This window comes from Leptosomus discolor, chromosome 2 (genome assembly GCF_034619465.1).
Source record: "Leptosomus discolor isolate bLepDis1 chromosome 2, bLepDis1.hap2, whole genome shotgun sequence".
NCBI classification, from domain to species: Eukaryota; Metazoa; Chordata; class Aves; order Leptosomiformes; family Leptosomidae; genus Leptosomus; species Leptosomus discolor.
In genome coordinates this window covers 93,258,874-93,280,296 of record NC_141392.1, presented here as the reverse complement: position 1 = coordinate 93,280,296, position 21,423 = coordinate 93,258,874, and the positions used below count along the sequence as shown (strand labels likewise).

Genomic DNA, 21,423 nt, shown 5'->3' with positions numbered 1-21,423 from the left:
TGCACCCAACCTACAGCCTTCTTTCCCACTTTGCTCTTCCTGCAGTCCTGCTGAAGTCAAGCTTCAGTATTTGAGTGTAAAGTATTAAATACAGAAAACCTGTTCTTGCGGTGAAGTCACTGCCTCCATGAAGGCTTCAAAATCAGAGCAAGATATTTACATGTATAGGTGACCCCTACCTGTCTGATGAACACAATCTTAGATATTGAAATTCAAAGATGCAGTCTCCAGAAAGGCATATTTTCTACGTCAGCCATTTGTACTCACAGGCTATGTGAACACTGCCAAGCTCTGCCCAAGAATAAACACAGGACAGGAAAAAAGACAAACATGTATGCATGCCCTTCTTGCGCTAAACTGAGCAGTCTTGCTTCACATGTAGAGATAGCAGGGAAGGGTCAGAAGACAGTAGTGTCAAGTTTTTCCTGTAGAGTTACCCTGCAGGTCACAACGCCCAGGCACAGGCAGTGATCTGCATCCATAAAGACACATACATAAATGTTCACCATTCAGCTCTGTACAATAGGAGTACAGGACAAGGCCTAAAAGCAAAATTTAAACTCTCATTTAGCAGATTTTCAGTGTAATTGGAAGGGGACATAAGTGTTAAGAGTTTTCTTATTTTTTTTTCTATTTTTTTTGCTGTGATAGTGACTGGGACAGGCTGCCCACGGTGGCTATGGAGTCTTCATCCTTGGAGATACTCACAAGCCGCCTGGACATGGACCTGGGCAACTGGCTTTTGGTGTCCCTGCTTGAGCTGGGGGCTTGGACAAGACGACCTCCAGAGATGCCTTCAACCTCAGCCGTTCCATGACTGTTTCCAATATTGTGTAAGTTTTAGTGCATTCAGTCATACTAAAATCTTCATTAAAGTATCATTAAAGCTTAATTTGAAATCAAATATTATGACTTCACTAAAAAATTCGGACTGCAATGTATCAGCATGAGACGAGCCTAGACACCCAGCAAAATCATCCAGTGCCACCCTCACTCCCCAGCTTCTCGAGGGTGCCTGCCTTACCCCCTCGACCCTACAGACTTCAGGGGCTTCCCACACGCTCAGGACCGACTTCTTGCCCCTTCCGTCCTAAAACACCGCCTCCTCCTCAGTGGAGCCCACCCAGGGCTGCCCCTCGGCAGACGAGGAGGCAGGAGGCAGAGAGGCGAAGGCAGGACATAGGACCCAGCGGACCCCGGTGGCGCGTCCCAGCGCAGCCTCAGGCTCGGCACGGACGGCCAGAAGTTCTCCCCCCGCCGCGCGGCCTCGCCGAGCCAGCCAATCATTGCTTACCGAGCGGCCCGCTTTGGCCAATCAGCGCTCCCCTTGCCTCTAAGGCGCGCAAAGGCCCTCCGCATGGGCCGTGGAGCCTGATGGGGCAGGCGCCATGTCCGACTGGGACACGAGCAGCGATGAGGATGGAGGTGCGCCCCGTCGGCCATCTTCTGCCGCCGCCGGGCTTCTGTGCCAGCTGCCGGCGACCCCTTCGGAGTGGCGCGCCTCCGTAGAGGTTGGCGGACGAGGAAGGAGCGCTGAGTGGCGGCGGGAGGCGGCGGCGGCGGTGGCCACTCTCGGAGGGAAAGAGTGGAAGCCTCGAGGCGCTGGTGGCTCCCGCGGCCCGGGGGAGGCGGCGCGGCAGCGGCCGCCCCGAGCCGCCGCTGGTCAGGCTCCGGACGTGGTGGCGCCCCTCTGCTTCCACCTCGATAGCGCGCTGGTCGGGGTTCTCATAGGTAATAAGGACTGCACCCCCACCCCCCAGGTGCTTGGCCTGGGCCGTGGAGAGGTTTGCTCCTGCGGGACAGTGCCCCGAGGAGGTGCATCGCTGCCTTCCCTCTCCCTGGCCGTGGAAGGGCCCCAGCCCCTTATATTTCTCACCCCTGGGGCTGGCAGGATGTTTTTGCAGGGTACTGGCTGAAGAACGGAGCTCTCGCACTTGCCAGGGTATCTGAGCTTTTCCTCTCTGAAGTGGTTGGGTCGATGTCTGTTTCTTATGGCCAGCAGTCTGTAAGTGGGCTGAAGCCCCTCTCTAGTCCCGTGGAGGAAGGGCGGCCCTCTTTTGAACTGGTTTTGCTGCTCCATCTTTTCAACTGAGGTACCTTCCCCTGCCACCTGCACCTTGTGTTCGGTTAACTGCAAAAAAAAGTTTCCCGCATTTTCCAGCGGAGTGGTGTCACAGTTCTCTTATCTATGGATGCATGCACTCATATGAAGGTCTTAAGTTTTGATCCCAGCTAAAATAGTTAGTGTGTATAGTTTTTGACAGTTTGGCCTGAATCTCTGTAATAGCTGCAATGTATCTTTATAACAGGTCGGGGCGGAGCTAAAATAAAAGAACTGCAGGATTCTTCGGGTTCCAGGATAAAGGTACCATGTGCTGTGTGTCATCCAGGCCTGCACTTTGTTTGGTTTTGTTACCATGTAAACCAGAGTTACTGCACTAAGTCGAAGGGTGTTGCAATAGCTGTAATAATTCCACTGTTTTACAAGAATTAGTAGAAAGGAAGTAGAATTGAGGGTGCAACTTGGCTGGTATGTGAAAGTAGGAAAAGCTTACTGATATTTTTTTTTTTTAATCCCTTAATTATGCTTGTATTTAACTTTCTTTTAGAAAGGGAGTTAAAGGGTCTTTTCCTGGGAAAAGAAGTTAAAATGCAGGAAAAATAAAACCTGAAGATGTATTTTTTTTGTATAATGTTTCTCTTTGCAGTATTAAAAAAAAACTCAGTAAGGTTTTATGAACATAGGTTATAAAGGGAACCTATGAAGCGGAAGTAAAGATTTTTGGCAGTGTTGCTGTTCAAAACAAAGCCAAGATGTTGATTGATGATACTATTACAAGATCTGGACAAAACTACATTAGAGGTGGGACTGAAAAAGGTAAGAAATGTGGGGTTTTGTGTTTTTTTTTTTTTTAAAAAAAAAGGCCTATGGATTGCCTTTCCATATATTTGGTAGTTTGCTGAAGTGTTTTTATATTATTAGTATTTTACTGAAGTAAATTAACTTTCACCTTGTTCCTGGACAATGGCATACCTCCTTCAAACAGAAATATCTAGACATCCTCCTTTTCTCAGCTTTGAACAGTTTCCCTCCTTAAACTGCCAATCTTCTGTGAAAAGCTCTTCCTGTATGTTTTTAACAGTTTTAATGAATGCAGAGTGTTACACTACTTGGGTTCGTGCATTATCAGTCTGATTCCCTCAAAATACAAGTATTGGTTCTAGTTTAAGTTTTAATGAAGTATCTGTGCAGTATTAAAATTGAATAGGCTTTTATAAACATAGTCTATAAAGCAAACTTACTGATTATAACATGGATGATGCTGACTCCTTACTGCTATAATGGGAAGTTAGCATTTAAAATTTGGTGTTGCACATCATGCCTCGTTTTATTAGGCGTTATTGATTTAACTTTGTTGTATGGATATACAAGTAATGATTGTATGTTGAGATGCTGCTTATGTTATTGGTATTTGTCTTGTACATGCTCCCGACGACTATTTGCACAGACAGACAACATCCATAGTTGTTGATCTCGGGCACTGATGAGGCAGAAGGGATCAGAGAGTTGTGTTCCAGGGTTAGAATAAGGAACAGGGTAGTTGTGAGTTCTGATTTTATTTTTTCTAGAAGTGCCCCGGAAGGTAGACCAGTATGCTTCAAGAGGCTAGAAGTAGTTAACACTTCCTTAGCATGTATGACTCTTCCCCATGTTTCCTGCTTTTCCATTAATACGTAGTTGTATTGACATTTATTTCTTCAGTGTGAAAAACTTTTTCTTAAGAGGTGTTAACCTCATCAAAAAAGGAGTATAGAGTGTAACTACACTGAAACTTTATTGTGGTGTCGTTGGATGCTTTAGAAGTAAACCTTGCTCTTGTAGCTGTTAAAAATAAAGCTTTCTGTTTCCTTATCATCTGTTGGATTCACAAGTTTTCCAAAACCTGCTGCACAGCAAGCCTTGTAGCTGGAGGAGCAGCATTTTGGAATCTGTCATTACTCTTTTTAAGTAGCTAAAAATGTTGAAATGCTTCTTTTTTTTTTTTCATCAGAACCAGGTTTGTACAGGTTTTACTGATATTTCAGGCTAAGACCTAGGAAATAATTTTCTATTTAAATGCTTCATGTCTATTCAAAAGCACAGTAGAGGCCTTAAAATAGAAAAAGAAAATGAGGTGTTTGTTTTGAGGGGGGTTCTCCCCCACCCTGCAACAGCTTCCATCAATCAGCAGCATTTTGATACTCACTCCACAGGAAAAACCTTCGACATTATCAAGCCTGAAAATAACCCAAAGAAATCTGTGATTAACTGGGCCTCCCTTCGAGAAAACAAAGCGAAATACGAAACTATGAAGTGGGCAGGTTAGTTGTTAAATTTTGATTGTGTGGTACTTCTCTTTGTATGATGAATCTGTTGAATGCTTAAACGTTTCTAATTTTTGATGACTGAATCTTTCAGTGTCCAAATCAGTTAGGTATTTGCAGTGCAGTGACCGTGTCAGCATTTCTCAGCATGGTCATGGAGGACACTGTAGTTGCCATATGAAGACTTAAACTTGCTACTCATTTGGTATTGTGACTTCAGCCTTTGAAAATGGTGTTGTTTTGTACGTGGCCATAGCAAAAATCTGAGAATTGTTACATATTATACCATATATATTGGTAGAAATTACTTTAGAACTTGAAATGTGGGGAGGTGTTTCTTTTGCGGATACTGAAATGTTTGTTTCTGCTTTCATCTTCTATATGAACTACAATAGTCTTCCACCATTTTTGACTAGTCTCCTAGTACGAGATGCTGTCTGGGTTGGGGATTTCAATCTTAAACTTCAGCAGACTTACCCACAATCTGTAGCATTTCTTACTCACTCAAGTTACTTTTTGTGATTGTGTAAGGCTTGCCTCCAATTGAGAAAAACTTCTATAAAGAATCATCAGGGACTGCATCTATGTCACAAGAAGAAGTGGAACTGTGGCGGTAAGATCATTTCTGTAGGGAATCATCTGTTTGGCAAAAATAAGTATTACGGTGTAAAGCCTAGAAAGTGAGAGATGAAATCCTGAGGCAGAAGCGTTAATGTTAGTGTCTTGTAATAACTTGGATCTTCTTAGGAACTCATTTATTAGGAATTAAACAATAACTAGCAGAGGAGGTATTGTTTGTTGCTTGGATAATTAACTTTAGTGATTAACAGCTTCTCTAAAAGTCTTTGATCTAGTTGATGTTCAGAAGGGAAGAAGATAAAAACAGTTTATTGGCTTTTGTCTGTTTCTTTGCATTTCATGAGACAGCATGTTCAAGTGTTCTAGGTCCTTCCAAATACGATTATTCATGTGTTGACAACCTCTTGGCTGCCATTTTTTTTCCCCATGTATTTTAGTCAAATACCATCTTCAAAACAAATTTAAACTTGTATTATTCTTGTCTTCCTATCTGTCTGTCTTGTCTTTGCAAATATGTATTGGTGAGTACATGCCTCAGTTAGCTGTACCCATTCATTTTGGTCCAGCAATCTACATCATTACTTTGCCAGAAAAGCAGGTCATCTGTTTCAAGTGAGTCTGTTCAGGCTTTGATAATAGTTTCAACCTTTTTCAGTAGTTCTAGTGAAGTTGGTGAACATTCTGAAGCATTACCTTTTATTACTCGTCTTTTTGCATATTTGCATAGTGTCTTTTTTTTTTTCTCTTGCATGAGTGCCAGAGAAACGTTGCCACAGTGAGTGAAGTATGGAATTGACACCTGTTTCCTTAAAGTCTATGCATGTGTTATTGTTAGGGCTAGTCAAGAGCAACAGAACGTTGTTCTGTAGGTTCAGAACATGCATTGAGGAATAGCACTTGTGTGATAAAGGAATGTTTTTTCCTTTTTCATCTAATCTGTTTACTTTAAGGGAAAAAAGACAGTAATTGGGGGAAAAAAATATTTTTGTAAATATGAGCAGTTGAATTACCCATTCTTTCCCTAGCCCACACCCTGCTTGAAGTAGAACTGTTTGCTAAATGGAATCTTCAGAAGAGTACAGGACTGGAATGAAGATAAACTACTTATGCATATTAATACCTGTTAATTGAGCGGAGCCTCAGAACCTCAGTTTTTAATGTAGCTTTTTGTGTATGTTGGTTTGGGTTTTGTGGGGGTTTTTTTTGGAGTTTGTCTTATTGACCACTTTTTTTTTTTAAAAAAAAAACTATTCTGTTTGTATTTTCTAGAGCATCCAGAGACCTACTCTGAAAATACTTCAGGAAGGCTTTTGTCAAGATATAGGGTTCTGACAAAAGTCTAATCATTTCTTTGAGTTCTGAGTTCTTTAGGTTTAAAAACTCATCACAGTTATTTAATTTATAATAGAGTATAACTGAAGTCTGATACGACAGGACTGCAGTTCATAATAACCATATATAACTTCAAATTAGTCATTTTTAAGAAAGATTGATTTTTTATTTTTTTTTCTTAATTGATGCCTGCAGGAGAAGTGTTTCTGTACTAAGGCTTTCTCAAAAATTAGAAGAGTAGTTGTAAGTCTCATTCAAAAGCTTGAACTTTTTTTGTTATTCCAGGAATTAAAAACCCCAAAAGTCAGAAAGGCAGTCTTTTGTGTTAGCTCTGGTTTTTCAGACAATGAGATTTTAAAGCAATTGCACTTCTTTAATTCTATACAGGAAAGAAAATAATAATATAATTTGTGATGACTTAAAAGAAGGTGAAAAACGCTGCATTCCCAATCCTGTTCGTAAATATGAAGATGTATTTGAGCATTATCCTGATATTATGGCTAATATCAGAAAAGCTGGTTTTCAGAAGCCTACACCAATTCAGGTATTTCTTCAGTTTTGATGACCCCTTAACTGAAGCTTAAGAGAAAAGTACATTTAAGTATTTGTGGTTTTATGTTAGTCCCAGGCATGGCCGATCATACTGCAAGGAATTGATCTTATTGGCATAGCACAGACTGGCACCGGGAAGACATTAGCATACTTAATGCCTGGATTCATTCACTTGACTTCACAACCAATGTAAGGACTGCTCACATGCCTGACTTGTTTAGCTGTGGGTACTTCCCCCTGTCCCCACCTGCCATGTGATGGTTTTCTAGTAAAGAAGATAATAAATCATAAATTGGAAAAGAAATTATAAACCTGGCAGAATAAGTACCAAATTTGTCACCATAGATTCTGTTAGTAGCAATGTACTGAGAAAGTCTAGAGCAGTACAAAAGTAGTCAATGTCAGATGTGAGGGACGTTGCCTAGCCTTATATTCCCACATTGTAAAGATGCTTTATTGCAGACCCAAAGATCAGCGTGGGGGGCCAGGAATGTTAGTCCTTGCTCCCACTCGAGAACTGGCACTTCAAGTAGAGGCAGAGTGTTCGAAGTACACATACAAAGGAATTAAAAGGTAATCTTAGTTCTCGCTTGCTAAGTAATTTTGTTTTCCTACCACTCGTGGCTTAATTCACCTACTAAAATAATTGCATTTACTAAGAGAGATAGGGAAAGTAGTAAGTGCAGAGTTTGTATTTTCCACATTTTTGGAATGCCTGTTTTGACTACTGTCATAGTGAAAATCTATTTCTTACACAGTTGGAGTTTGCTGTATTGTAGCTTTGTTGCTTCTTGTTCTTCTGTCTCATGCAGGCAGCTGAGTCTGGCTGTGTCTTCTAGGCATCTTGCTGTTAGGTAGTTGTAGACAGTAATAAGGTCTCCCTGAGCCTTCTCCTCTTCAGGCTGAATAAACCTGGTCACCAGCTTCTCACGTCATGCATTCCATCCTCTTGACCACCTTGGTAGCTGCCTGCTGGACTTGCTCCAGTACAGATATGTCTGTCTTGTAATAGAGGCAGGGGGTATAAAAACTGGATGGTGTGCTTGAGGTGTGCTTTCAAAAGTATTGAATAAAGGGGAATAATGGGTACTCTTAATGTGCTGGCTACCTTCACAGTGCACAGCCAGCTGTCTTCTCTGTAGGGTTACGCTGCTGAATAATACTCGGTTTCTTGTCCACCCACGTCTTTCTGCAAAGCCATCTTCTAGCATATTGGCCCTCTGCCATGGGGTAGTTACATCCCTGACTTTGCTTTTGTTAAACTTCGTGGGATTCCTGTCAGCCTGTTTCTCTAGACTTTTGTGGTTCTTCTGAATAACAGCCTAGCCCTCTAGTGTGTCGACTTCTCCTCCAATTTGTTTTCATCCACAAACCTGCCGAGAGTGTACATCTTCATTTAAGCTATTAAACAAACACTGCTGTACTCCGAAACTTACTTTTATGGCTCTCTGGTAACTTTGTATAGCATTCAGAATTAGTCTTATAGTCATCAAATACTGAAATGCGCCTTCTGTGTCCTTCCCAAAAGTACTAAGGAGTTTTACAGAGCGTGTTAAGTTTGTGCGTAAGCCAAATACCTTATGGAGTGCGTGGATTAGTTTAATAGCAAAACATCTGACTTCTGCTGGTACCGTTTAGAAAATCATGCATCCTTTCATACGTTCATCTATTTTTGGTATGAATATTTTCAGAACAACCTAAAATGTACTTGTAGCTTAATAGCTATCTTCCTTCCTTTCATGATTGCTTTTGCTGCAGTTTCAGCAGAAAGCTATTCCTGAACTGTTGAAGGAACATCGTTCAGTGCTAAGTCCGTTATTTACTGTGAGACTTCAGTCATGCTTACTGTATTTCTTCCTCTTGGTAATACCAAATGATACTTTTTAAAAGGAAGCAACTTGTTGGCATTTGTTTGAAAAAGATTGACTTTAGTTGAACCTTAAGATACTGCTTCTGTAAAACATCTTATTTTTCAGTATTTGCATCTATGGTGGTGGGGACCGAAAAGGACAGATAGACGTGGTTACCAAAGGTGTGGACATTGTTATTGCTACTCCTGGCAGACTGAATGATCTTCAAATGAACAACTTCATAAATTTGAAGAGCATAACATACTTGGCAAGTAGCTGATACTGAGTGAATAATGCAGCAGTTGGGAAATGGTTGACTTACTGTGAACCTCAGCTTTAATGGAGTTTTCTTAAAAAATTTGAAGACTTAATTACAGTACATCATAATATTACAATTGGTGTTGGAGGGATGGGTCATACTTACCATAATTACATTGCAGATGTGGAATATTCCCTAGAAAAAAATAAAATAGGCTTCTAGCACAGTAAGCATTTAAGATGCTAAATTGTTATCTTATATTAATGTTTGCTGGTTTAAAGTTCATTTTGTCAGGATCAGTTATTAATGGATGAAATGCCTTTCCCAAGTTGTCTTTACCTTTTATCTGTAAAGGTTACCTGTGACTGAAGTTCTAACAAGAACTTCTGCATTAAGCACCTGAGTTGTAAACAGTTAAATACTTGGATGTTTGGTTGACTGACTTTCTTTTGATCTCACTGGGAAAATAGCCGTGTAAACATGGTTATGAATCCTTCTGTCTTCATTTCATTCTTGCATTTTGCTGTGCTGGACACGTAAAACCATTGCTATTTTGTTAAATACTCTCATATATTCAAATTATTTCTTGAGTCATCTGTTTAACCTGTGACTTGTTGCCTAGTTTGACTGTGGCCTGCTTTCTCTGCCTTATCTCCACTCCCTCTTAAGGGTTAAATACCCATTATGCTGTAAGAAGTTAGCTCCCTTTCTGGCTGATAGTTGTGAGCTTACTGGCAAGGCCAGTGGTGGTACAGCATGATTAGAAATTTGGCTATCTGGAAAAAAAGAATATTACTGGAAGACAGGAGAGTAGCTTCATGTAGAAGAGTAACATGCAATTGCTAAGCAGGAGGAAAAAAGATCTGAAAACCTGCTTTCTGAGAGCTATAGGAGAGTTAGTAATCTTCCTCTACCAAGGTGAAATACGGTCATACTACAAGTGCGCACTGCTTTGTACGCCAAAGAATACGTAACCAAAATCAGGTGTTTCTGTATATGGAGGATATACCATAGTACGACATTACTAAAAAGAATTAGCTATCAAATTGAAAAATATGGTGATGTAAAGCAGGAGAAAAACATTTGTTGTTGTTCTGCTAGCAGTTAAATATTTTCAGAAGACTGAAATTGGTGCAAGGACAATATTTTGCAAAGTGGTTAATGTCTCATGCCTCAGACTCTAGAGATGGCTGTGCTTCTTAAGGTCCCATATGAAAAGTTGGACATACAAAATTCTTTTATTAATGTTACCGTATATTTTTCCTTGTAGTTTCTTGTACTTTTTAATATATAAGATGGCTTCTGTTTCCACAACTTCATTGTCAATTTTCAGCCAACAAATAATTTAATCTTGCAGCCTTACCTCAGTGAAAAGAGAGGGGTGTTAGATTTCAATTTTAATACCTTGGATGAAGAACGCTCTTCATTGAAGAGCTTCGTTTAAAGTTTTCATTTAAAGATATTGATGAGTCTTGTGAATGCTCCCAAAGTGCACTGAGTATTATTTGCTGGTATGATATAATTGTTTCCCAAAGACTTCCTAGGTTAGAGACTGGGATGCAATTGTTTATAAAAAATCCAAAACTCTGTTAGAGTTAGTTATATTTGAATATACACTGTACATAAGGTGAGTTGAAGGCAGGGAATTTGTCGTCTTGGCTGACAAAACCATCAAGTTAGTTGCAGTCTCGATTCAGAATTTTAGGAACCCATTATTCAAGATAGGCTGCTAGTTTTCATTATTTCAGACTGGGAAATTCTGTCATATGTGGCCTTCTGATTGTTTACAAAACATGTTGTTTGAAGATTCCTTTCTGGTTTGGTGTGTTCAGTATAAATCAGTGTTCATTCATCAGTAATCTGAGTGCTTTCTTCTTTTGACCTTGTGCTCATAAAGCAGAATTAAGGATGTTGGAGTTCTGTGTGAATAATTCGGAAGTGTATAGGGGAAAGTATACTAAAAAAATATATATAAATCATGAAGTAGGATATAGAAGGTAGACTGAAGGAGTCCTTTTGTTCTTCAAATACAAAAAGTGTAAAACTTACGAATAACTAATTCAAAACAGAGGAAAGAAAATAATTTTCACATTAAGAATGGGCTTGTAAGAATTTTTTTGCCAAGAAATAGGACAGAAATTAATAATATTAACAAACAAGTAATAGATAACAAGATAACCTGAGGTTACATCAGTTAGGGGGAGATTTAGCTTATAAACCAGGACCTGGCTGTGAGGCATTTGGAAAAAATCATGTTAATATCTGTCTTATATCCATTGCAGCCTTTATTCTTTATTAAGCAACTATCAGAAATAAGGTAACCTTCAGCTATGATCCATCTAATACACATACTTACACACTTTCTTCTGCCTTTCCAGCAAAGTACCCATGAGCTTCATAGCTTAGAAAGCAGCTGCTGCTGAAAGGGGTGTAGTAGCCAACTGTGAATATAAAATTAGTGAAGTTTCAGCCTTGCCATTGTATTAGAATCCAAGCAGTAAATTAAATCTCCGTGAGTCTTTTGAAAATAGAGAAATCAAGAAATCTTATTCTTGTCTTCTGTCTCTCAGCTGATGATTTGTTGTTATTTCAGAGATTTACATAGGTAATGTACTGAAAACCTTTAATAGAATAAAACATCTGAAAAGTATGGAACAGCAAAATCGGAACAGGACAAAGGGATTATCATCAAAATCTTATGTTTCCCCATAAGTGACTAGAAAATGTCAATACTTAAAAGCATGATCCATGTAACTTTGATTTATATAAATTCCATTTGAAAATTAGAGGAGAAAAATGAGTCTTGGATGGCAGCCTTCTTCCTTTGCATGGGACTCTGAAAACATTCACAAGAGTGCTTGCATATTAGAAAAAAAGATTGACTCCAAATAGTTGTACTCAGACCTTGAGCTCACTTGTTCCTTCTGGCAGAAAAACCAAAAGAGAACAAGTTTGAGCTCTGGGATTTATGCAGTGTCCTAGCATGAGCCAGAATGCATGGTCTGGCTTTTTACCTACTTCTAATGAAGAACTGAATTGATAACTGGTATTTTGATTTGGTATGAGAACTCTAACAAGGTAGAAATGAGATTTCCACTTTAAATTACCACAAATTTCTTACTGAAATTTTGTTGTGTGGGATCTGTGTCCCTGTTGCCCCCCATGCCCCCACACACACACCCCAGTTTGTTTGGTGTTAGTTTGGTTGTTTTAATTCTGTGCTTAGTTTCAGGCACCAACCAAATTATTGTTCAAACAAACAATTGTTTCTTCTTTGCTGACTTAAAGTGCTTTTAAAGGTGCTGTGGATTTTCTTCTTCTGCCTGCAAGTGTATTACTAGAAGCTTCAAGGAAGTTGAAGAGGTGAAATAGAAGTTTAACAGGTCTTGCAATACATTATGGAGTGGATTCTGCAGTTAGAATTGTTATCATTAAAATAGGCTGCTATATAATGTCTTGCTGAAACCCTTGTCTAAGGAACTAGACACAATAAATAACCTTGTTCTGAGCAGGTGTTAGATGAGGCTGACAGAATGTTGGATATGGGATTTGAACCTCAGATACTGAAGATACTGCTAGATGTGCGACCTGACAGACAAACTGTTATGACAAGGTATGTAAACATAATAGTGCTTAGTACTTGAACACTGTAATCATGAGGTCATTGAACAAGTTAACTTCAAAACAAATGTGTCAGGCTAGTAAAAGTTCTAATAAAACTAAATGGGAACGGCATCAATTTTCTTTCTAATTCTGTCTAGTCAGTCCTAATGAGTCATTTAACAATTTTATTTTCATTTCGTACTCATTTTCTGATGTTTTACATCAAATGTAAAAACAACTGAGTTCTTCACAAAAAGGAAGGTGTCCTGGGTGTGCTAGAATTTGCCAGACGAATTTGAAATGCCAACTTCTGCTTCTCCATCTGGGACCAAACGTGTATCCTAACCTTCTGATCAGTATCTATGCTAGTCTGTACCTGGATCAGTTTTGAAATTATGCAGCTTTGCAGGGCTTAGCAACAGAATATCCCAACAGTAATTTTTGTTGTCGTATTTTGCATTGGAGATACTGTTTCAGAGATAAAAATGGCCTAGAAACTTGCTTACTAGGTATCATCGAACTACTAAACTCTCTTCTGGCTTCATTAGGACGGCTCTGTAACTGTTGCCTGTACTTTTAACCTAGAAAGTTATCTTGAAAGCTTGAGTGCTGTTTACTAACAACTCCTTGAGATTATTTCTAAATGTTATATGAGCTCACTGTTTCTGCATACTCAAGTGTTTCACTGGTGTCTAAGAAAGAAAAGAAAGAAGAGTATGATGAAATTAATGAATTAGAGAAGATTTTGCGCTCTATTCTCATGTGTGTTTTCCTCTTCACTTTCTGTTTAGTGCTACTTGGCCTGATGGTGTTCGTCGCCTAGCGAAATCCTATTTGAAAAATCCTATGATTGTGTATGTTGGCACTCTTGACTTAACGGTAAGTTGTTCTACTTAGCAGGAAGTTTTCTGTTCCTTTTTTTTTCCTCTTTTGGAGAAGAACCAGGAAATATTTTGCTTGTAACTATATGTGAGTAAATGCATGTAACTTTGAAATCAATCCAAACGTCTAAAAACCAGCTCCATATTATTCTTTTAAAACTTCATTATAAGTTTTGAAAGAATGAGGGGAAAAAAAAAAAGTAGAGAACTTTGTTCTTATGTTTTTGTAACAAGATCTTGAAGCCCTAGGTCCTCGGTCACAAGCGACAAGTGTCAATCAGATTGAAGTTTGAACATTGTACTTCGCAGTGCCTGTGGTGTTGCCTGAACCCTTGTTTCTGCAGCTTTCACTTTCGTTCAGCGTATTATTGCTCCTCACATTTCCTTCTGAAGGTTTTCCTTCTAACCTGTACAGATTCTTTCCTGGATCTGTGTTTCATAACTACTGCTTTCTCAAAGAGAGTACCGAACTCCTGGAGGGCACGTGTATAGAGCAGGAAGTTATCTGTTAGAGTAAGAACTGTCTTTAGATTCCAAAGCTTCTGACAGGTAGATGTGGTTGTGTACTTGTCATGCCCATGCAGCTACGTGTAGTTGTCTTCCGTACCAACAGCGTTTACAGAAATAGTAGTTCTTCCAAGATCTCTGCATCCTGGTCCAGAGATTGCTTTGAGTTTGGTTCTTAAATTATGAAGTTTTCCTTTTTGTTTCCATTTTTTTAGTGACAGGGAATGAGGAAACTTAGTATCCAATACACTTTTAGGTAGAAATAGGGGGAAAATGTACTTTGTTCTGTTCAGAGCTAAGCTTTTGTCAAAGGGCATTACTTGCCAAAGGCAGGATCAGAATTTGAAAGATATCAACTGCTAATTGTCACTCACTTGTCCAACGAGTTCATCTCTCCTCCAGGGGCTTCTCTTAATTGGAGAGGTGACCTCTGGGGAGGAGGGGGAAGTGTTGTCCTGTGGAGAGAGAATCTTTGTGTACTTGATGGATTCTTCAGCCCTTGACACAAGATCATAGTGCAGTGCCATGGGAATGTCTAGACCTTTATATTGCTTATGTAGAATACCTGAGACATTCTATGACAACCTTCAAATGTAATGGAGTAAAGTGTTTATGAACAAACTGTCGTTGGAAGAATTGGACAGAACTGACAGTTTCAAATTGATTACAGAATCTTCTTTAAAAGCTTGTCCTTTCAAGTAAGACTGCCATTGTTCCAGCTTTGCTCTGGATCAATGTAAAATATACTCAAAGTGCCTCAATCTGATTTGCATTAGTATTGGGAATATTTCTTTTACTTAACATCCCTTTTTGCTGTTTAACAGGCAGTAGATACAGTAGAACAGAGAGTTGTTGTTGTTGCCGAGGAGGAGAAGAGAGCTTTGATGCAATGCTTCATTGACTCTATGAAGCCAAAAGATAAGGTCATCATTTTTGTGGGAAAAAAACTTACGTATGTAATCACTTCCCAGTTTTACATCTGTTCATTTTTTTTCAAGCAGAAATACTGAATAGTTTCCTAGCTCATGTAATAATTACCAAGCGTAACAGCTCTTGTCAACAATGTGCTGGCAGTCCTAGTATTTTTATTTATTTATTCATTCCTTCAGACTGACTGGTAGCTTGTATCCTTTTTAATATCATTTAACTGTGGTGGTAAATCTCAATTTCACACAGTTAAAGTAGTTGTTAAGACTCTTGGGGATACATTAATACGATGAACTGTTTACTTTCATATGCAGCTGGTGCATGCAAGAGCTGATTGGGGGTGGGGTGGTCCATAGCACCATACCTGAGCTTTTTGAGTGAACAACACAAAAATCATTGGTTAATTCTGCTTATGTATAAACAAAAGCAAATGTATATGTGGGCAGTAGTCTTGCTTTCATACTATTTTATAATAAGTATCAGCTGACCTAGATAGGGTTTTGTCCTTAGGGACATGTTTAGCTCTTGTTGTCTCATTATTATCTTCTGGATCTAAATCTAGATGCTGCACTTTTCTACTTAAGAACCATTGTTTTATTTCATCCTAGAGCTGATGACTTAGCAAGCGACTTCAGTCTACAAGGAATTCCAGTACAGTCGCTCCATGGTGACAGGGAACAGTATGATCGAGAACAGGCTTTAGATGACTTCAAGAAAGGTATGTTTGTACCGAAGTCGTGTTTGTTTAGCCCAGATTTTTAAAGCTTCTCATGTGCAGAACTTTGTCTATTTAGTTTGAAAAGCAAAAAAAAACCCCAGCAAACAAAAAGAAATTGCTCTTCAATAAAATTTTGAATGTCTAGGAGTTAAATAATTTAAAGTAAGGCTTACTTTATTTTTGAAATCTCTGTGGAAAAGTCAATATTGTGTTACTGTACAGAACAGTAAAGTTGTGATAAATGATGATGCTTTCAGTGAAACAGTTTGGCTCTTGATTAACCAGTAGGGTTATGTGATCAAATGCTGATAAAACAGAGTGGTCCTATGATAAAGATGCCAGCTGAGAATATGGTTGTTGAAGTTTCTGTTCCTTTCACAGACTCAGGCATGTTTCTTGCTTTTGCACCCTGCTGTTCTACTTGTGAAATAGAAATAATAGTAAAAATGACATTTTGAGTGCTTGCTCACCACCTTGTATTTGAAGCTAACTCAATGTGACACACAACAAGCGTATGTTCTTTATGTGTTAAGAATAAGTGTGCTATACGCTAGAAAACCAATAGACTGGAGTGTATTTTCTGTTTATTCCTTAAGCTGCCCTTCTCTCTCTGTTGTACTTGTTTTAGGCAAAGTCAGAATACTGGTAGCTACTGACTTGGCATCCCGTGGCCTTGATGTCCATGATATTACCCATGTTTTTAATTTTGACTTCCCTCGCAACATTGAAGAATATGTTCATAGAATAGGCCGTACTGGAAGAGCAGGGTAAGTGTTCACAAGAAAATAGTGATACATTGTGTAGATGTTTCTTTTGTCAAATGCTAGAGCTACAGGTGATGCAGAGTGGGGGAGTGAAGACTCCAGAGTCTATCAAAGTATGTTTTGGGTAATAACACACTGCTTTACGTTTTGAAATTAGTTCACTGTTAAATTTCTGGCAAACAAATTCTCCTCTTCTCTGTTATTTCACTGTAGTGGATGGGAATGAGGGATGTTTGAAGCTGGTTTAAATGTGGGGAAAAATTACAGTACAAAACAACTTCTGTGTCAGTATTCTGAAATGTCACTTCCTTGTTTGTCCCTTCATGAGCCACTGAGTTGTTTAGTTTCCTAGACAGCCCATGGGAAAAACGTATACAAGTTCAAGGTTTTCAGCCTATCATGGTGGTGTAATTTGATGTTAGGACTTTTGAGTGATGCTCTCCCAGGTTGGCACAACTGTGATTTTTCTTGTGTGTGTGTGTTTATTTTAATCATGATATGAATGTACATCTCTTCATACTTAAGTATTTTGTCTTTATGCTAGGTTTATTGTCTAAAGTCTGAATTAGTTGTGCCTCTGCCTTATTTTAGAATTGCCATAACCTGGTCTTTATGAAAAGTTGCTTTCTGTCATATGCATAGTAAATACTCAAGCCAGTTTTATCTACCAGTTCAATCATATTGCTTGTAGAACAATTAATTACTGTATAGCTCAGTAGGAAAAGCTGAGCAGCAGTCGTTTGGAAGACCAGCAGTTGTTTCATTCCTTGTTTAGACGTACCGGGGAGGCAGTAACACTTGTCACAAAGAATGATTGGAGAGTTGCATCTGAGCTGATTGAAATTCTGGAAAGAGCAAACCAAGTAAGAATACATCTTACTGGGTAAGACTTATATTGATTCTGGGTTACCACCTGGAACAGTTCATGAAGGTTTAAGCCTACTTAGACCTTTCTTGACGAGTGTAGTGTCTGGGGCAAAAAATGGGTACGTAAGTCTCTCTTCTCCTGGATATCCTTAGCTGCAGTTTACCTTACAGTTGAGTCACAGAAAAGACCTGGGAACTTTAATCAAAGCCTTCTACTTCCAAAGAAAAAGTAGCAAACATACGTCCACACAGAGGTCTGCAGAGGAATAATAGGATCTATTTTATTTCGTAGTATTTTATTCCAGTGTTTCACTTCTGGGTGCAGGTACCAATGTTCTTGTTTGACAGTGCAAATATTAACAGTATTTATATCAGAAGCTCAGCTGTTTTTCGGTTTGTTACATCTGACAGTTGTGATATCTGCATGTACTTTGCCAAGCTATCTTTCTTACAGATTTACTTTGTAAATAGTTTGGGAAATAGGACTGAAATGCTATTTGGCTTTTTATTTTTTTTTCTTGCTACCGTATCTGAGAAGCCAGACACAATTATGTTGTTGTTTCTTGCTGTAACAAGAAACAGTATTTTGTCTGATTTATAGTAAACTCCCATTTCATGCCCTGACTTGAGGTGCAATTTTATTTTTTTCATTTGAGGGGTTGGGAGTTCGAGTACAAACTAAATTGCTTTTACCTAGGACCTGTGGTTGTTAATGCTTACTCAAACTTTAAATGGCAAGTTAGAACGTCACCTGAATTTCCTGGTTTAAAACTCTTCTTTGAAAGTTATGCCAGTTATTGCAAACCTGGGAAGATGTTTTTGAGGGTGAAAAGGGACGGGGGGACACACATTTGTCCACAAATAACTTCTTAAAATTGCAGGTTTGAGGGGGAGGGTTATGGTGGTTCGTTTGGTTTGGTTTTTTGGGGGGAGGATGGTTAGAAAGTGTAAGAAATTAAGCCAGTAATTAAACTTCGAGGCCACTCAAGTAGAACTTAAGAGATGCCTCGTTCTGTATTCTGCGTCGGCCATTACCATCCATGCCTTGTCTCCTGCTGCAGACTGAAGTTTCTATCTAATGTGTGATAGTTCAGCTGGGAACAGGTCTCTCAGTTCAGAGGATGAAAGAGCATCTCTGAATCCTTACTTCCCAGGGTAATTGTTAGTCACAACGTTATTCTCAAACTTCTAGTTATAGCTGGTAGAAGGGAAGTATCCATACAGACAGGGTTCTTCTTGTCATCGTGACAAAAATATTATTACTTCAGTCTTAAAGTGTCATGTAAAAGGGAACAGAGCAACTGAAAGTATGGTCTGAAGGTTCAGAGTACTTCCATTTCAAAACAAGTAAAGTGCGTTTGTTAGCCACATGATCTGCATTATTTTAAATGTACAGATAATCTCCCTAAAGAAAAACAGGTACAAAAGATTTCTGTGTCATGCTGCAGGGATCTTTACATATAAGCTTATTAAGAAGCATGGATGGATTTATTAGGGAATCAGCTGGAAAAAGACTGATCTCTGTAATACCAAGAAGAGTAATACATACAAATTACGCCATCTTTGTCCTCTGTTTTCTCATTTGGACTACCATACCTAGCTTACGTGCTTAGCAGGTACAGATTGTCCACATAAAAATCTCAACAAACCACTAGATGCTAGGTATTACTTCACTGAGACTTTTATATTCCATATCCTGGCTTCTTCCCTCTCTTTCCTTGTACCTGCTCAAAAACCACTCTTGCAAGAAATTGTGGCAATTTTAGTTGGAATAAATTTTTTCGTGCTGTAGGAGAGGACCTGATACTGAGGAAGAAAATCATGCAGTGTTTCAACTGAAAGCTAACTTTGTCTCATTACTTCCCTCTCTATTGATACAAGTCTAGTGGTTTTCAGCTAGAGGGATGCATCATTTTTCACTTTATTTTTAAACAATGTCTAAAACTCAGGTAGAACAGACTGTTCCACAGGCACCCTGTTCTGTGGACAGCCAGGGCAGTTATTTACCAGTAAGAGCAATTCAGCACGTAAAATATATATGAGAGAAGTTGCTGATGGCAAATGGCAAGCACTGCTGAATTATAAAGCCTGACAAAAGAAGGTGGAACTGGAGGAATGTGCCTTCCTGCTCCACCAGGCCCTTTGTCTTGGCTGCGTTCTTCACCTCTTCAAGCACTGCCAGGACTAGGCGTTTCTATGGAGACCAAACAGCATTTAAATGTTTGTACTGTTTGCACTGCGCTTGTGCCACTTGTGGAGGGACGAACCACAGAGGCTGGGCAACCACATTCACACCACGCTCACAGGCACTGCAGAAGCTTGTTCTTCACTCTCTGATGAGGAAACTGATCCTGGACTGGATGTCTTCCGCCTGCTGCATGGCTACCTGCTGGAGCAGGCTGTTGGAGCAGGCTGGCTTTGAGAGATTCGTGATCCAAACCCTCTTCTCACAGTATGGTCACCTGCACTGCTTTTTTTGCAGTAAACTTTGCGTCAGTGTCTGCATTATGCCTGACCTGGTTTAAGAAGACTTGTTGGACACTACCTCTGTTCCATGGTCTGTCAGAATAGTGTATGGTTTTGTTCTTCAATTCAGTGATCGGTGTCACTCGACCTAATAAAGTCTGTCTGTAATTCTTTGCATCTGGCCTCAGTCCTTACGAACGTGGGTAGCTCGGAGGTGACAAAGTGTGCTGATGATACTACGCACCTTCTTTTCCACGTAGTTACAAACATGCCAAAAAGCACCATGGATCCCGGTAAGATGCTGTTGTGACCTTCTGGTGGTGGGAGGACTGACTGCTTTCTCCTGCCCTTCTTTTCTTGTCTTTTTAGCTTTCTTTTGTCCATATGAGAACCCTTCCTGTGGCCACGCTTTCTTTAAGTACCAAAGTGTCTCTTCAGAGGCTCTTAAAACTTCCAGAAGGAATTTAATATCAATCACAACAGTGTGTGTGTATGAATATGTGTATATATATACGTGCGTGTGTGTGTGTGTATATATATATAGTATGGTATCACCTTTTAGTGACATTGGACATTTTTTCAGCTGTTCGTTATCACTGAAAGATACATTTCTGTGTGAAATACAAATATTTTAATTAGCTGGTTTTATGTTGTCATCAGATATGGTGATACTAGCATGTATGTATAATTGAAAATCTGGGGACACTGCTGGTTATTCTTCAGTATACTTCAGTATAATTTTATGTAGCAAGATTTCTTTATGCATCTCTACAGAAAAGACAAAGCTGCAAAATGACAGGAGCCAGATAAATAACAAAATCAAGTTTGGGAACACACAAATCGATAGCATTTTTGTAAAGTGGAGTCTAAAAGTTCAGTTATTTAAAACTGCCCTTATTCTTGTGCTGCTTTCTTATCAGGTAGTTCCTAATGAGCTTATTGCAATGGCAGAAAGATACAAACTCTTTCAAGTCAGAAAAGAAACTGAGAAGGTTATACGAAGACCTCAGAGGAAGCCCTCAAAATAACTGTGATCCCCTGAAGTTACTGAAACAGAGTAAGTGCTTATGGTTAGTGTTAGTATCAATGGGCTTGAATTTAGAAGTTTTTTGTCAGTTGATTGTTTTGTGTACCTGTCTGATTTAAATAAATAAAATGTGTTTTAAATAGTGACTTAAAAGAAAACTGGATTAACTTTATATAGAAATAAGTCTAATTTTGTGCTTGGACACTTTTCACTTAAGAATTAATGTCATTATTTTTTTCTTGTATGATGTGCATAACTTCTAAAGCAATTATCTACTGATTAAGAACAAATATTGTGAGTTGGTTTGGTGTTTGGGTTTTTTTTTTAATTAAATGCAGTATTAGTATATAAGAATGTAAAATAATTTTTCCTTTTTATTTTCAGAGGACTGGATTAGTGAATGTAAGCAACGTCTGTCAGTGTGGCTTCAAAATGCTGTACTTTTGCATTGCCACATCTGCCAGCGGTGTGCAGTGTTTCCAAGGTTAACTTAGTTATTTGAAAAGTGCTCTGTTTGCAGTAACTGTGCGCTGAAGCAAGTTTTTTTTATTATTATTATTATTTTAAAACTTTGAAAGTTGTTTTTGTTAAGACTTGTGTGTCTAGCTTTTTTTTTTAGACAGAAGTCTGCATTTCCTCCTGATGGAGGAGAGCGTAGCAAGAAGTATGTGTTTGTGGGTGACTGAGGAAGAAAATGGCTTCTACTCTTGTTCTTATGGATGTAAT

At 39.0% G+C, this 21,423-nt stretch overlaps 1 protein-coding gene across 1 annotated transcript; it reads left to right on the top strand.

The window, feature by feature from the left end:
- Window positions 1–1,388: 1,388 nt before the first annotated feature.
- On the top strand, window positions 1,389–20,698 carry DDX43 (DEAD-box helicase 43). Its single transcript, XM_086461468.1, has 16 exons — window positions 1,389–1,731; window positions 2,310–2,365; window positions 2,746–2,878; window positions 4,255–4,362; window positions 4,897–4,978; window positions 6,664–6,820; window positions 6,899–7,017; window positions 7,291–7,401; window positions 8,805–8,946; window positions 12,450–12,550; window positions 13,332–13,419; window positions 14,753–14,880; window positions 15,464–15,573; window positions 16,202–16,340; window positions 17,113–17,200; window positions 20,591–20,698. Exons 1-16 carry the CDS (start codon window positions 1,389–1,391, stop codon window positions 20,696–20,698), a joined length of 2,013 nt encoding a protein of 670 aa, XP_086317594.1.
- The last annotated feature ends 725 nt before the right edge of the window (window positions 20,699–21,423 follow it).

What these genes read in the sequence shown, in the direction of transcription:
- DDX43 (XM_086461468.1), top strand. Translation starts at nt 1,389, where the DNA reads ATGTCCGACTGGGACACGAGCAGCGATGAGGATGGAGGTGCGCCCCGT. An exon ending in ACATACAAAGGAATTAAAAG is followed by an intron (nt 7,402 to 8,804) that starts GTAATCTTAGTT and finishes CTTATTTTTCAG; the next exon opens with TATTTGCATCTATGGTGGTG. An exon ending in TTTAGATGACTTCAAGAAAG is followed by an intron (nt 15,574 to 16,201) that starts GTATGTTTGTAC and finishes TACTTGTTTTAG; the next exon opens with GCAAAGTCAGAATACTGGTA.